The sequence below is a fragment of the Opisthocomus hoazin genome, chromosome 14 (assembly GCF_030867145.1).
Source record: "Opisthocomus hoazin isolate bOpiHoa1 chromosome 14, bOpiHoa1.hap1, whole genome shotgun sequence".
NCBI lineage: Eukaryota > Metazoa > Chordata > Aves > Opisthocomiformes > Opisthocomidae > Opisthocomus > Opisthocomus hoazin.
In genome coordinates this window covers 3,136,597-3,150,449 of record NC_134427.1, presented here as the reverse complement: position 1 = coordinate 3,150,449, position 13,853 = coordinate 3,136,597, and the positions used below count along the sequence as shown (strand labels likewise).

General features: G+C 42.5%; 1 protein-coding gene across 1 annotated transcript in view; it reads right to left on the bottom strand.

The window, feature by feature from the left end:
- Positions 1-1,033: 1,033 nt before the first annotated feature.
- Positions 1,034-13,853, bottom strand: part of LOC142363111 (connector enhancer of kinase suppressor of ras 2-like) — a 212,282-nt gene continuing 199,462 nt past the window's right edge. Inside the window, exons 20-24 of the mRNA XM_075435506.1 lie at positions 13,702-13,772; positions 12,816-12,919; positions 10,875-11,382; positions 10,340-10,539; positions 1,034-9,951 (exon numbers count right to left, since the gene is read on the bottom strand). Coding sequence (XP_075291621.1) covers positions 9,736-9,951; positions 10,340-10,539; positions 10,875-11,382; positions 12,816-12,919; positions 13,702-13,772 — 1,099 coding nt within the window. The 3' untranslated portion in view covers positions 1,034-9,735. The remainder of the gene's footprint in view (positions 9,952-10,339; positions 10,540-10,874; positions 11,383-12,815; positions 12,920-13,701; positions 13,773-13,853) is intronic.

Below are 13,853 nucleotides of genomic sequence, written 5' to 3'. Positions count from 1 at the left end.
GCGGGGCGGGGCGGCGGGCGCCCGGGGCGGGCAGGCGCGGCGCCCCCTAGCGCGGGGCGCGGGCAGCGCTGGCTCGCGCGGCGGATGCCGGAGGGCGGGGAGCGGGAGGCCTGAGGGCGCCGCGTTCCCTCCGCGTCCGGGCACCGTGAGGGGGGAGCGGGAGGCCTGAGGGCGCCGCGTTCCCACCGCCTCGGGGCGCGGTGAGGGGCCGGCGCGGTTGCGCGGGGGTTTCTGTGGCAGAGTCTCCAGTCCCGTGATGAACTCACCGTCTCTCTTACTTTTTTTTTCCTTTTGACTCCTAGAAACCCTTCTCCCCCCACCACCTACTCCAGAATACAAGACCCATAATTCTCTTTCAGTCAGAAAAGCGCAAATCCCAAATGTCGCCGTTTCAAAACATGAAATGGAGAGAAAAAGCGCTGTTACCCTGCATCTGCTTTGGCCAAGGGAAGGCCAGCGCGACGCCAGCGCGGCTTTCTGAGGGCCCTTGGTGGCACGAAGCCGCGGCGTGGGCTATGCCATGGCCAGGGGTACGGTCACTCCCGTGGCGAGCACCGGGCTGCGATCGCCCGCCCTCATTACCGGTGTGACCGGGAAAGGCTGAGGGAGCTGGGCTTGTTCAGCCTGGAGAAGAGAAGGCTGCGAGGGGACCTTATAAATGCCTCTAAATATCTGCAGGGTGGGGTTCAGGAGGACGGGGCCAGACTCTTTCCAGTGGTGCCCAGCGACAGGACAAGGGGCAATGGGCACAAACTGAAGCAGAGGAAGCTCCAGCTGAACATGAGGAAGAACTTCTTCCCTCTGAGGGTGACGGAGCCCTGGCCCAGGCTGCCCAGGGAGGTTGTGGAGTCTCCTTCTCTGGAGATATTCCAGACCCGCCTGGCCGCGGTGCTGTGCCCCCTGCTCTGGGTGACCCTGCTTGGGCAGGGGGTTGGGCTCGGTGACCCACAGAGGTCCCTTCCACCCCTGCCGTTCTGTGATTCTGTGATTCAGTTAGAGAACACACACACACGAGCACAAAATTTAAGTGCAGATAATTTGTTTATTGAAGTCCAAATTTACAACTGAAGTTTGCAACATTTTTTTTTTATTTCCCCAAAACAAAAGCTTTGTTTGAATTTAGGAAGAATAAATGTTCTTTTTAATAATGTACAGACTATATCTCTTAAATAAGTTAATATCTTTGAAAAAAGAGCAATATGTTCCTTTTTTAATGTTGCAGTGCAACTTACAACTTACACGTCTGTGCAATGTACCATGAGGTATATGCCCAGTGAGCAACACACAGTGAAGTTTTCCATTCATAAATTTTCGTTGTAGACACACAAAAAGTTAACAAGTTAATCTGTGATAGAAAAAACGCAGCCAGTTACAGTAATTCACACAGAACTCATCTGGAAAGAGGGGGAGAAAAGAAACCTAACCTTCACTGCCTATATAAACTATTGGATCATCTCTCAACATAGACAAGTAGAAAATTAAAAATACTATTGTGAAACTGAAGAAATACTGTATTATCCAGGGGTTGAAACCTAGTTTTACCTGTATCAGTCTAGAGCAGTTCGTTTTCTCTCTCTGTAGCGTCAATGAACCGAGGGACTGGGCTCCGGCGCCAGCAGAGCACCTGCTCAGAGAAGCGCTCGCGCAAGGTGGTGATCACGGAAGAGCTGCCGGGCGCCCGGAGCCCGCCGTGTAGCTGAGACGGTTTCCCCGGCATCGGCAGGCGGTTCAGCATCACCTCTCAGCTCGTCTCACGGCTGATTAGAAAGACAAGGCTGAAACGTGGAAGATTACTAGGGTTTGAAGCTGTGACACTTCAAACTTTTCAAGATGGCTCTGAAATACTTATTTTTCATAATGACAGAAAACATATATTTATTTTAGAAAGAATCGACCACAACATAACTCTGTGATAAATAACAGTTCTGCCTCTAATACATATATACATACTGCTTGTAAACAAAAAATGCCCACAAGTCATGGAGTCTCCATGATTTTTAGACAAGGCGCTATAGATTTTTTTTTTTTGTTATTGAAAACAGTCCTAGTGAAAGTTTGGTTTATAACCTCCTATTGCTACAGAAACGGTAAGAATGCTTGTATTTACAAAGAAACAAAGACCATGGAGACCCCATAGCATTATTTGCTAAAGATTTGAAGTTAGCGGGGTTTTCAAAATGCGCATCGTCGGCATGTTCAGATGTAATTAACAGTACAGGTTGAACACCAGCAGTACGATACTCTAGTGCTTTGGTATTTCAACCCCTGAATATACAAAGACATTACTACAGCCTACTTCACAGTTCAATGCAAGTAAAGTGCAAGCCATAGTACAAGGGTGTCGTAACGTTTTCATACATGTAAGCGTTATCTAAAAAAGGCTCTCTATACAAGTTTTATTAGCTACTTTAGTAAACTAGACAGAAGTCACCTATGGCCCAGCAATTAATGGTCTTACAAGGATATTTTCTTTGTAATACAGTATGTGTCAAATGTAAAAAGTTTATTAATACTAGTGCATTTCTCTTCTATCCTAACCTGTTTTCTTTTCAGATTTTTAAGCTGAAATCCTTGTTTCTCAGTAAAACAGAAGTCTTAACTGGTAAGAGGGTCTGACTGGTATTTTGGCCAGTGAACAAGATTTGTTAAGACAGACTTGTTTTGTGGTTGCTAGTTGAAAAAATGCGGTAGAGTCACTATGTATAATGTGGCATCCTTGTTTAATCTGCAGCATTCAGACAGATGCATTCACAGTTAGTAAAAAGATCTGTACTGATACCCTCACCAGTGCCTGAGGATGAACAATATTCTAGAAATGTGAGGACAGAAGCAGAGGGCCAAGCTGGTCGAACAACAGTTTGTCGATGTGTTTTATCCTTTTTACAACACTGCGTTCTTTCAAATACTGCTCACACAGCGGCATTAATGCATGCCGCAAAGTCCGTAATTGTCACCTTTAACAGATGTATGTGCTTGATAAAAACAAAAATACATCTGTCTGGCCTGCAATAAGAATGAATATGGTTCTTTTCCTGAAGGTGATGACAAGCAATATCTGTCTGAATTTTTTTAATACTTTTATTAAGAATAGGTCCCAGTAGCGTATCAGCTATCTCAAAAACGGACAGAAGCTTAAACAATGCTATTTGTAATCCTGTATTATTTGTAATCCTCCTTCTGAATGTGGAAGTGTAGTGTAACCCGTAAAACGTAGAAACTAAGCTTTAAAAAAACGCTTCTTCGTCTGTTAGTGAGATCAAGAACAGAGAGTCGCCTGCCTACACATTAGTGAATGGAACCCATCAGAAGTACAACGTCATGCCTATACGTAATAGGAGTAAAGAAAATATTTTTAAAAAGCTACTAACAAAATACAACTTCCTAGTTTTTGTTTAAATCACGATGTGTTTTCCATTCATCGACTGCTAGGGCTCCGGTTTGATTTTCAGATGCATGCCCAGTTAAGGCCCATTGAGAGCCCCAGCCACACCGTGGGAATTCCTCTGGGGCAAGAGGAGATGGGGAACCTGTCCCCGCAGCAGCTTGCCTGAAAAAGCTACTCTGAACCTTAGCTGCAACGAGGGAAACATTCTAGAACAAAAAGTACTTTTTATTACTTAACATAAATTCATTAGCTAATATTGCTTCTTCAGTTTTTCCTGTGATTACCTATTTTTCGTACTAGTGATAAATTAACATCATTTGGCAACAGGGAAGATGGTGTCTTGTCTCTAACGAGATTTGAAGCTCAGTGGTCTAAGGCATGTGGTACGTGGAAAATCTACAACCCTGCGCTCCAAGCAGAAAGGCATTGCTGTAATCAGCACCCTTCCCCTTCCCTAAAAGTGCCCCATTTCCCTACTGTGACGACTAAGGAGAAACAAAGAAGGGTTTCATGAGACTGGGCTTCTGCTGATTTCTCTAACGTTACGCTACAGGAACTTGGGTGTGCGATGAAACGCATTTGCAGGGCTGAGGCCCAGTCCTACGGACAGACCTGTCCTCTCTTTCCGCAGGATTCTCCCCAGGACTGGGTCCAGAGACAGCAGGCGGGATCTCTGTCGAGACACAAGACTGGCTTTAGTTTAACCGGTCAGTAAAACCGTGTGGTAGGCATCCGTCGTGTTGTGGTTTTGGGGGTAGCTGACAGGCACTGGAGATGGGGCTGAAGTTTTGCTGCTCAGTTGCGCTGCACCTTGCCTTAGCCAGGGATGGCTTTAGACAACCCACTTTTAAAGCGCTTCGGTGTGAAGATTTTGCCCAAACCATCAGTGAACTGTCACGAAGTGGCTCTGCCTGGCAGGGCTGACCCACCTCAAGGGGCCCAGAGCCGAGGTGTACCAGGATGCAAACAGCCCCCAGATATGTCACCTTGCTCATAAGGACCGCTGGGATTTTTCCAGAAAAGGATGTTTTTGCTACTTTGGAAGACAAGTAAGACTTCACGATGAAAGAATATGGCAAATAAGGTATGTGATAGTCTTAGGTCTGGTTTGTATTACTTGAGACAAAGGTAAGAAATACAAGAAACTTATTTGTTCTCCTCAGATCTGTGTGAAGATAAACAATTTCTACCAGAGTCTTCATTTTTCTTGCAGAAGTCCTATTGACACGCAAAGTGCAATCTTCTAAAGATCAGCAGTAGAATTCTACTGTTTTTGACGAGGCTGAGCACCTCCCAATGCCTCTGTAAAGTAACCCCTTCAATGGTACCTTGACTATCCTTCCCAAAACCCGGGCTCAGAGAATGAGTATTTTGGCCTGGGAAGCCGGGACTGCTGAAGACAGGAAGAATACAGGGAAGTGGCCATGCATGTCTAGCAGTTCTCTGCAACACTCATTTCTTCTTCCTTGGAAAAAGCAAGTGGTGCACCACATTTCTCGCTTCAAAGACAGCTGTCTAGGTCTGAACATTAACTGACTTATGAAAAGATGGAAAGCCTCATCCTCTGAAGTCTTTGAGCAGCAATTGATCAGCCTTTCCTCACGATGCTAGCGCGGTTCAAGCAGCGCTCGTGGTGTGTTGGGGAAAGGAGGACTGCAGCAGAAGCTGGTGGAACAGCAGGATGGCTCTTGCCAAGGAAGTGAAGCAACCTCCTTTGCGAGGGAGGGCAGAGACGCCCTGTGCGATCCAACGCGGGCTGATCGCTGTGAGGGCAAAAGTGATCCTACCTGTGCTCTCACACAGCGGGGGCCCGGTATTGTTGCATGATTTTTATTAAAGAATGTGGACATACAGACTGATGGGAACCTCCTCCTCCTCTGAGTCTTGTTTGTACCAATTAGAGTAAGCTCAGGAAAGTTTTCACTTAAACTAATGAAACCAAGAAAACGGCCTCAGTTTTCTCAGGAAGCGCTGCTGAGATAGCTACGAAGACAGCTTTCAAAGATCCGAGATTTCACTGAGTACAGAACAGTATGAAAAAAGGAGGGGAATCAGTTACAATAAAAAATAACCAGTAACAAAAAGACTAAGCTTGTGGAATCACAGAGAAAGTCTGCTGGCTGAGGGCCATTTTACCTGCAGGAATTCTGAATGAAGCCACCAGCTTTGATAAAACACATCCAAACAACCTCTTCGTGTAGCTGTGTATGTTGAGAACCAAGTTTTACCTAAGCGTTCAGGCAGGAAATCTGGTAAGTTAATAGATGTATTGTACCGGTGCTGTAGATTTCCCTTGATGAACCCAACAGCCAAGAATTATTTTTTTTTTCCTCATTTAAAAGTGTCTGATCAAAAATAATTTCAGCTGCATTGTACGGTGTCTTTAAGTACCTTTTGGTCCAGAAGAATTTGACATATTTTAATACATAAGCAGAATTTGGTGCATGGATTTTTAAATACAGTAGCTGTATTGCACTTTGCATCCCAGTGCAAACATCATGAAATTCCAAATAATTGTGCTATGGTGACTTTCTACACTATTTTCCATAGTGTAGCTAGATTAGTACCTAGATCCAGAAGGAAGAAACCAGTGGTGGGGAGGGAAGGGCTGTAGCATGCAGTTGAGTATGCGTGCAAAAAGCGTGACAAAGTTCTTGTGAAATGACTGTCAAATGCCAGCTGACGTGCGTGAAGGAATAAAGTCTTTGTACGGTTTAATTTAACAATTAGATTTCACTTGCTCTAAGGCATAAGCGATGTTAGACAAATCTTTCAGACTTTCCTACCAGTTTATCTTAACCCTATTATAGGAAATTTCTCCGGTGTATCTCAGTTCACCTTGTGAATCTCTTGGATAATTTATCTTGACTATTCAGTGCAAATCATATTTGATGAGAACTGCTCTCCAAGAGCAGAATACAGACTCATGACTCTGAAAATTTCAGAACAGATGAAAGATTTTAAAGATAAGCTGAGCAAAAGTGTGATCTCTCGACTTTTTATCTCATCTACTCATATTTCAGAAATACATTTTTTAACTTTCAGAAATTAAAATTGAGATTGCCTGTTTTCAGTAATATTTGTGTTATTTTTGAGAAATATATCTTCCCAATGACGCTTGCCATGTTCAGCTCTATCTAGAAGTAGCATTTTAGAAGAGGAATAGCTTGTTTTGTTGTTTACTAGGGTCTCCACTGAATATGCTCAGTGGACAATTGTTATTTCTGTCTTGGGTTACAACACAGTGGCATTTGAAATCCTTTTTGAAAGCTATTTTTAAATTATATAGGTCTTTTTATTATGAAAGCACAAACTGCCTTTTGGGTTTGAAACCAAAGACATGTTTAAATTTCTTTATGAATATAGGCAGTTCAATCCATTTAACGAGTTCTGTTACCATCTATCACTGCTTGCACATACAGTATGAGCTGGTTTCTGAATGGCTTCTATAATTTACCCCATTGCTTGCTTCATTGCATAATATTTCTCCTACATTATATGAAGGATAGTTTTAAAAATAGTGAAATACGTAACTTTTAGAGATCGGATATGAAAAGTTAGACAAATTCTCTCTACTTATGCTTCTGCTATTCAGTGGTCCAATAACCACAATGTTCACGCAGTAACTACATGTCAATTTTGTTCTCTGTTTTGCATGAATACTACAACTCCAATACTGGTGGAACCTGCGGTGGCAAATTGTTGTTCTCTGTTTCCTGTGTCTTTGTTATGAACCCAGGTGCTCAGGCCGAGGGTGAAGTGCATGTTCAATATTCAAGCAAAACACATTACAATGTGATCGTGCTCCTCTGGAGTTTTGCCGTATGATCAAGCTCCCACGAATGCATTTGAGGAGTCACTGTCTTTTGTGATCCTTAAGCACAGAGCTGATTACTTCGTTGAAGCAAGCCAAACATGCCTTCATGGTGCCTGTGCCGTCCAAACGTCGTTATGCAGTTATTGTGGTGGTGCTGTGACTCAGTTGGTGTGTGATAATAACATCTTATATTTTTATAGACTATTATTTGTTTAATCATTGCATCTACTGTGGTTCAGATGAATGTCAGTGTAAATGAGAGTAAAAAATCTGAACTGTGTTTCTTTAGCTGCTATATTGGGTTTACACAGCAAGGTTTTGGCAGCAGGGGGGCTGCAGGGGTGGCCTCTCTGAGAACAGACCTGGGGCTCCTCCATGCTGCTGGCCGAAGCCAAGAGCGGCAGGGAGGCTGGTGGCACCTCTGTGATAACTTGTTTAGGAAAGGGTGAAAACACTGCAGAGCAGCTGTGGGAGAGAGGAGTGAGGAAAATGTGAGAGAAACAACTATGTAGGCATCAATGTCAGTAAAGGAGGGGAGGAGGTGCTCCAGGCACTGGAGCGGAGAATCATAGAATCATAGAGGTTGGAAAAGACCCCTAAGATCATCAAGTCCAACTGTCACCCCAACCCCACCATGCCTGCTAAACCATATCCTGAAGTACCATATCCAGATGGTTTTGAACATCTCCAGGGATGGGGTCTCCAACACTGCCCTGGGCAGCCTGTTCCAATGCCTGACCGCTCTTTCAGTAAAGAAATTTTTCCTGGTATCTAATCTAAACCTCCCCTGACGCAGCTTGAGGCCATTGCCTCTCGTCCTATCGCTAGTTAGTTGGGAGAAGAGAACAAGACCCAACTTACTACAACCTCCTTTCAGGTAGTTCATGACAATCATTGGTAGGTGACCTCCCTGTCTTTATCTCAACCCACAAACTTTTCCGTCATATTTTGTCGTTCTGTCCTGTTGAGGAGGGGGAGTGAGTGCGTCTTGGTGGGCGTCTGTCAGGCAGCCAAGGGCAGCCCAGCACAGCTGCTTTGTGGAGACTGAACGAAACAAACAGGATACCTTCACCCTGTTCTGGCTTTGGGAATAATTAATATTCCTATTTTATGTTGAACTGTATGAACTTGACAGTTCTTGATGTATGAGGGATGACTAGGTTTATGTGGTGAAAAAAATTATCAGTGAATATCTGTGTTTAAGTGAAATGACATCAACTGTATTCACATCCCCTTTGTTCTGCTTTGTTCTAGCAAGCACAGTCAGAGAAAATTGTGAACGAGCGTTTGAAATTTATGTTCTGTAGCATTCAGAGCAATCTTTGTTTTTTTTTATCCCCCCAAGAATACAAGTATTTTCTCCAAAATCTGATTCTCAGAAATCATTCTCATCCAGGCAAGGAAGTGGAATACACTTTGTGACTTGTGTGTCTTCCCCGACCAATCAATACAGATTGGTTTTCGAATGATGTATTGAATAACTTCACCCACTTGCTAATGTACTCCTGACAGCTAAATATTATTGCCAGACATTATATCATTTTGAATAATTTACTCAGCTCTAGATGTCAAGTCTATTATAGAATTTAATTGATCAGTTCAGGATTTTTTTAAACTTAATTCTCACCCTTGAAGCATCAGAGCTTTCTGGAATTTTGTGACTCGTGTCACTTAGATTCACAGTGAAGAAACTATGAAAACCTGCAGTATGTGCCATATTCAGCGCAGATGTTTTTCTTTCACCATGAAATACTTCAAATTACATTAAAATCAGTTTAAGTTGCAGCATTAGTGAACAACCAACATTGTTCTACTCATACCTTAACCTCTGTGCCATACCTGCTTGCTTCTGTTCCTTCATTGTAGAGCAGGCACAGTACGTCACAAACACAGTATCTAACTGGCGTGTACAGCATGCCCATAGGGCCAGGTCGGGATCTATTTGCTAGATGTACAGTGTACATTTTAAGGCACACTATAGGGATTGAGTTTACATTTTGATAACTCTGTCCTTTTATTTGCAAAGATGGTCACTACCTGGAAATGTTGCAAAAATAAACGTTCACCTCAAAGTGGCCAATGTATTTATGTTTTCATTTTATATTTTTCTCAAGAAAAAATGTGTGAAAATGTGAACTTTAGGGCATTTTAAAAATAAATGTCAATTACCATGTTACATTTTATATACATAGATATGTCTTTATACATATCTAAATATATAAAATGTAGGAGCTCATACTATAACAATTTTAGTACAGTACTTTAAATATACTGGTGTTTATTTTCAGTCACACTTCTGCACTGCTTCTTTCTAATGCAGAGCTTGGTACGGACATTGGTTGATAATAGCAAATTAAAAAAAAGTCATAAAGAATATTATTGTCTTATCATGCAATGTAGTAGGCATCCTGTGGCACTATTCTCTTACCCAACTTATTTACAGTACTGCTGAGTACATTATCAATAAATATTACAGTGTTTGTCTTATTCAATTTTTCACGGCACCCAGCAATTGCTCAGGATACGAGTCCTGTCACACGTGAGTTTCGATGAACGAGTGTGTGTGTGTCAGCATTGGGGCTGAGGTCGCCAGTTCAGAGGCTCCATTCTGAGATTTCACAGCAGCACTGTACTCACAAATGTCCAGGAAAAACTCATAGTTCTTTAGTTTCCAATCTTTAAACTTCTTTGATGTTAAGTTGGGATCATCCAGAAGGCTGTTGATAACCGTGAGGTCCCCTTCCTTCGCCTATCAAATTCCAGAAAGACACAGTACATGTCAAAATGAGATTTATGCCCCATTTTGTATTTCAGCACTTCATTTCTTCTTTCATTTTAATGCCAAGTGCTAGGGAAACTATTGTGGACACTTGAATCTTTTACCTATATTCAGGAACTACTACAGCTTAAACTGTTTGACAGCTCAGTCCTTGGCACTTTCTACAAAATCCCTGTAAAGAGTGTCAGATAATATATTTTTTTTCCTTAAGCTGGAACATATTTGCTTTCAAGTATTTTTAGTTTCTTTGGAACTTAACTCTAAAGCTAGAAAGCAAGCCTCGTTCATGGAAAACATTAAGAGACTATACTGTACTAGTTCATATTGCTTACACACAAAATTAATGATAAAGCCTTACTTTTAAAGTGCTCTTGAGAACTCTGATGTGGTGAAGCTTTTCATTGATAACTGGATCATTACATCGCTTTACAAAAGACTTGCGGAACTCCTGCTTGGTGGAAGGACGCTGCTCTCCAAAAGCTGACAAACTAGCTTGTTCCAGAGATTTGTATAGCTCTTGCAGACCATCTGTATTTTCTCCAATTTCTTTTGTGTTTTCTGAAAGAAAATAGATAGAGAAACCTAACCACAAATCTAATTGTTGAGATGAAGTCTCTAAAACCCGCAAGCAATACTGCAAGTTCACGTATAAAGTAACCCTATAACACAGGCTTCCAATTTTTGTTTTGATAAAACAAGAACATTTTGATCAGTCCCAAAGCTATATTCTTAGCACTACATCCAAGCATTTTAAGAGCAAACTCCTGTGTAGTGACTGGTGAATTTGCCAACATGTTAACAGTTCAACCACAAAAACCTTGCTGAGAAAAATGGCAATATTGCTCTCGCTGTCCATGGTGGTGAAGATGATCAGAACATCTCCAAAATCTTACCTTCTACACAGAAACTATTATGCCTTCTAAGAGGAACCTTCTCTTCTAGCTTGTCATCTGTTCCTTCGATGGACTTTACATGTCCCTTGCCCCTGACATCTCTGTTTCGGGGAAGGCTTTGACTGCGTTGTTTCTGCGGCCTGCTGTGAGCGCCATGTCCCCTTTGACATTCCACCAAAGGGAAAGGCCCATCCTGCTCATAATTATGACGCCTTTGTACTGGTAGCGTTGCTTGCCTTCGTTTGTCCGGTGACATGCCAGGCCGGCCACTGATGTACTCTGCATCGGGAGGAACAGTCTGAAGAAAATGGAGCCCTGAACTGGTTAACGGAGTCTCTATCAGATCCTGCCACGAGCGCCTTTCTCGGTAGGGAGGTCTGCATCCTGAGGAGTGCGTGCTTCCTGCTACATCTTGTCGAGAATCCTCGGCAGAGGAATGAGAATATGTTGATTCGCTGGAAAAGTGTCGACCGTGTTTGGCTTCAGGGAATGGACTTGAAGAATTCACCTGAAAAGATACAAAAGCATCTGACTATAAGACAACGTTTTGAACAGACCCAAGGAAATGACTGCAGTGTAGAGCATTATCTGATACACACTAAAAAATGGACTGATGTGTGTGTTTTGGTATGTCAGAATGTGAACCTCTGTAAACAGAACATAACTAGCAGTGAGATCTTTTATGCAAGTGCCATGTTTTAACCACTCCCTATTCTTGTTTTGCACATTCTCTGCCCATGAGCAACTCCTGCTGGCAAGAATGGTATAGTACTGGTACAGGTTTCCTGAAGACCTGTCCAGTTTACTCAGTCCAGCAGGGTGCTGTGAAGACATGGAAGTTCCCCAAAGAAACCGTAATTGGATTTCTTTCCTTTCTTTAGGGGGTAAGTATCCAGCCAAACAGAAAAAAAAAACACTTCAGCACCCAGGAAGATTTTTGAATTTTGGGGAACCACTGAACTTCTCAAATTTTTTTAATTAATTCTGCTGGGTCTGTGCATAATTTTAATTCAAAACCAAAGAGAAAGGCAAAAAAGTGGAAAAACAGAAAGGGAGGGGCTTAACCTGTATCCCAGTTGATAAAACAGCATCACATGAGTGAAAATCAGTCTGAACTTCACCCATGTGATGCTGTTGTCTCAGTCACTCTTTCTTTGGTTCTGGCTGTGTGAGGATCGTGTCATTCACACTGAAGAAAAATCTGAAAGAAAAATAGAGAACAGTCCTGTCTGCACTTGCAAACATAGAGTAATTATCACAGCCTGTTTATGTTCCGTGTAATAGAAATGTTCTTATTTGCTACTAAAGCCTCTTTGTATACAAAATGTGGGGTTTTTTCCTCAGTTATCAAAACCTGTCTGTACACAATAAGGTAGAAGTACTTTTATCACCTCCTTAACATCTTATGGCATAACAGACAATACTGTCACTACTATGGTGTTATACACAATGCTTCATATTGTAAAAAAACCCCTTGCTTGTATAGATAGGTTCTTAGAAAAAGTGCCTGTACTAGAACATGACTACTGCGTGAACATGATCTTATCTGAATCTCGAGCTTCCAGTATCCAGTATTCACACTTGAAAAACAGTCTCGGTTAATACAAACTATCCCATCCACCGCATTCTTTTCATATTCTGCAGTAAAGTCAACATTTGAATATTCTGTTTGTATGATTAGGTGTAGTCTCCCAAATCCTACAGAAAACGTCTTATTTCCAGCCTGGTGACATATCTGTGTTGGGAGACATTTCCCTCTCCTTCCTAGGAAACATTCAGGTCTTAGCTCATGAGGAACAGCAGGAACTTCACCCTTACAATGAGATCTGTCTTTGTTCTGCCTTTATGGTAATTAAACATTCCAAACCAAGGAGAATGCAAATCAAGGCGCACAGGTATTTTTTTGGTGACCTACTGTCAAATGCAATGTTTATAACTCACCGAGGGTGTTCGATGATAGGTGTCACACAGTGTTGACGAGCCTTCCTGCTTCAGGGTTAAAGAGCCATCGATGTCATCCTGGTCGCTTTCACTCCAGTAATCTGCTAACAAAGCAGTCCGGGTTTCACTTGTGTGCTTTGCCACAAGAAAGCAGGTCCCACATATTAAAAATATCATTAGCATGCAAAGGGAAACATTTCACTGTCACCGAGGTGGCTCGGTGGTCACTAAGGAACAGAGTCGTGAAAATGTCTGGCACCTGAGAGACACGGATACGTAGAAGGACCTGCAAACGTTTAGGATAGCGTTACAGAAAGCAGGCTGGGCACCTAACCCCCACTGTACAGGGAAAACAGCTTCTGGTCATGGACTTTCAAACAGAAACTTCACTCCAGATGCCAAAGGAGAGCTGAGCCTCAACCCGTCATGCTGTTGGGATAACTGCTTCCACCATGAGCGACCGTGAAAAAGGCAGGGCTGGCACCAGAGCTCGGGAGATGCAGGAATGGTTCTAAAGCACATGCTGACCTGTGTTTGTGACGTCTTCGCTCGCTCTGGGGCGACAAGGACACACGATGGCTGTGATCCAGGAGATCACACCTCACCCTGAACCTTGCATTCTCTTTATCACTTGTTTTAGATATTTCTTAAAATAATTACTTGGGATTTTATTTTCTTTGGTGGTGGCACTAATAAACACAGTTCTTCAAGGGTATGGATTCTTATCAAAATTGGTATTTTAAATGATATAGCATATTTGTAGATGGATGTAAAAGGCATGTATGTTAATAAAGAAGTCATTTATGACGTCTCCAAATTTGTTCAGATAATGAACAGATATGCGCTCCCTGCTCTCTCCCCCTAATGACAATCTCTGAAGCATTACCTTCGTCTGGATGAATATCCTTGTCGTCAGGTGTGTAACCAATGGCGGCGAGACCCAAACGATTCATCCATCTAACAGAAAAATAAAAAACAAAGAAGAGAGATACTTAAAAGGAACATCTAGTGTAACTCTGAGGGCATACACATACTTCG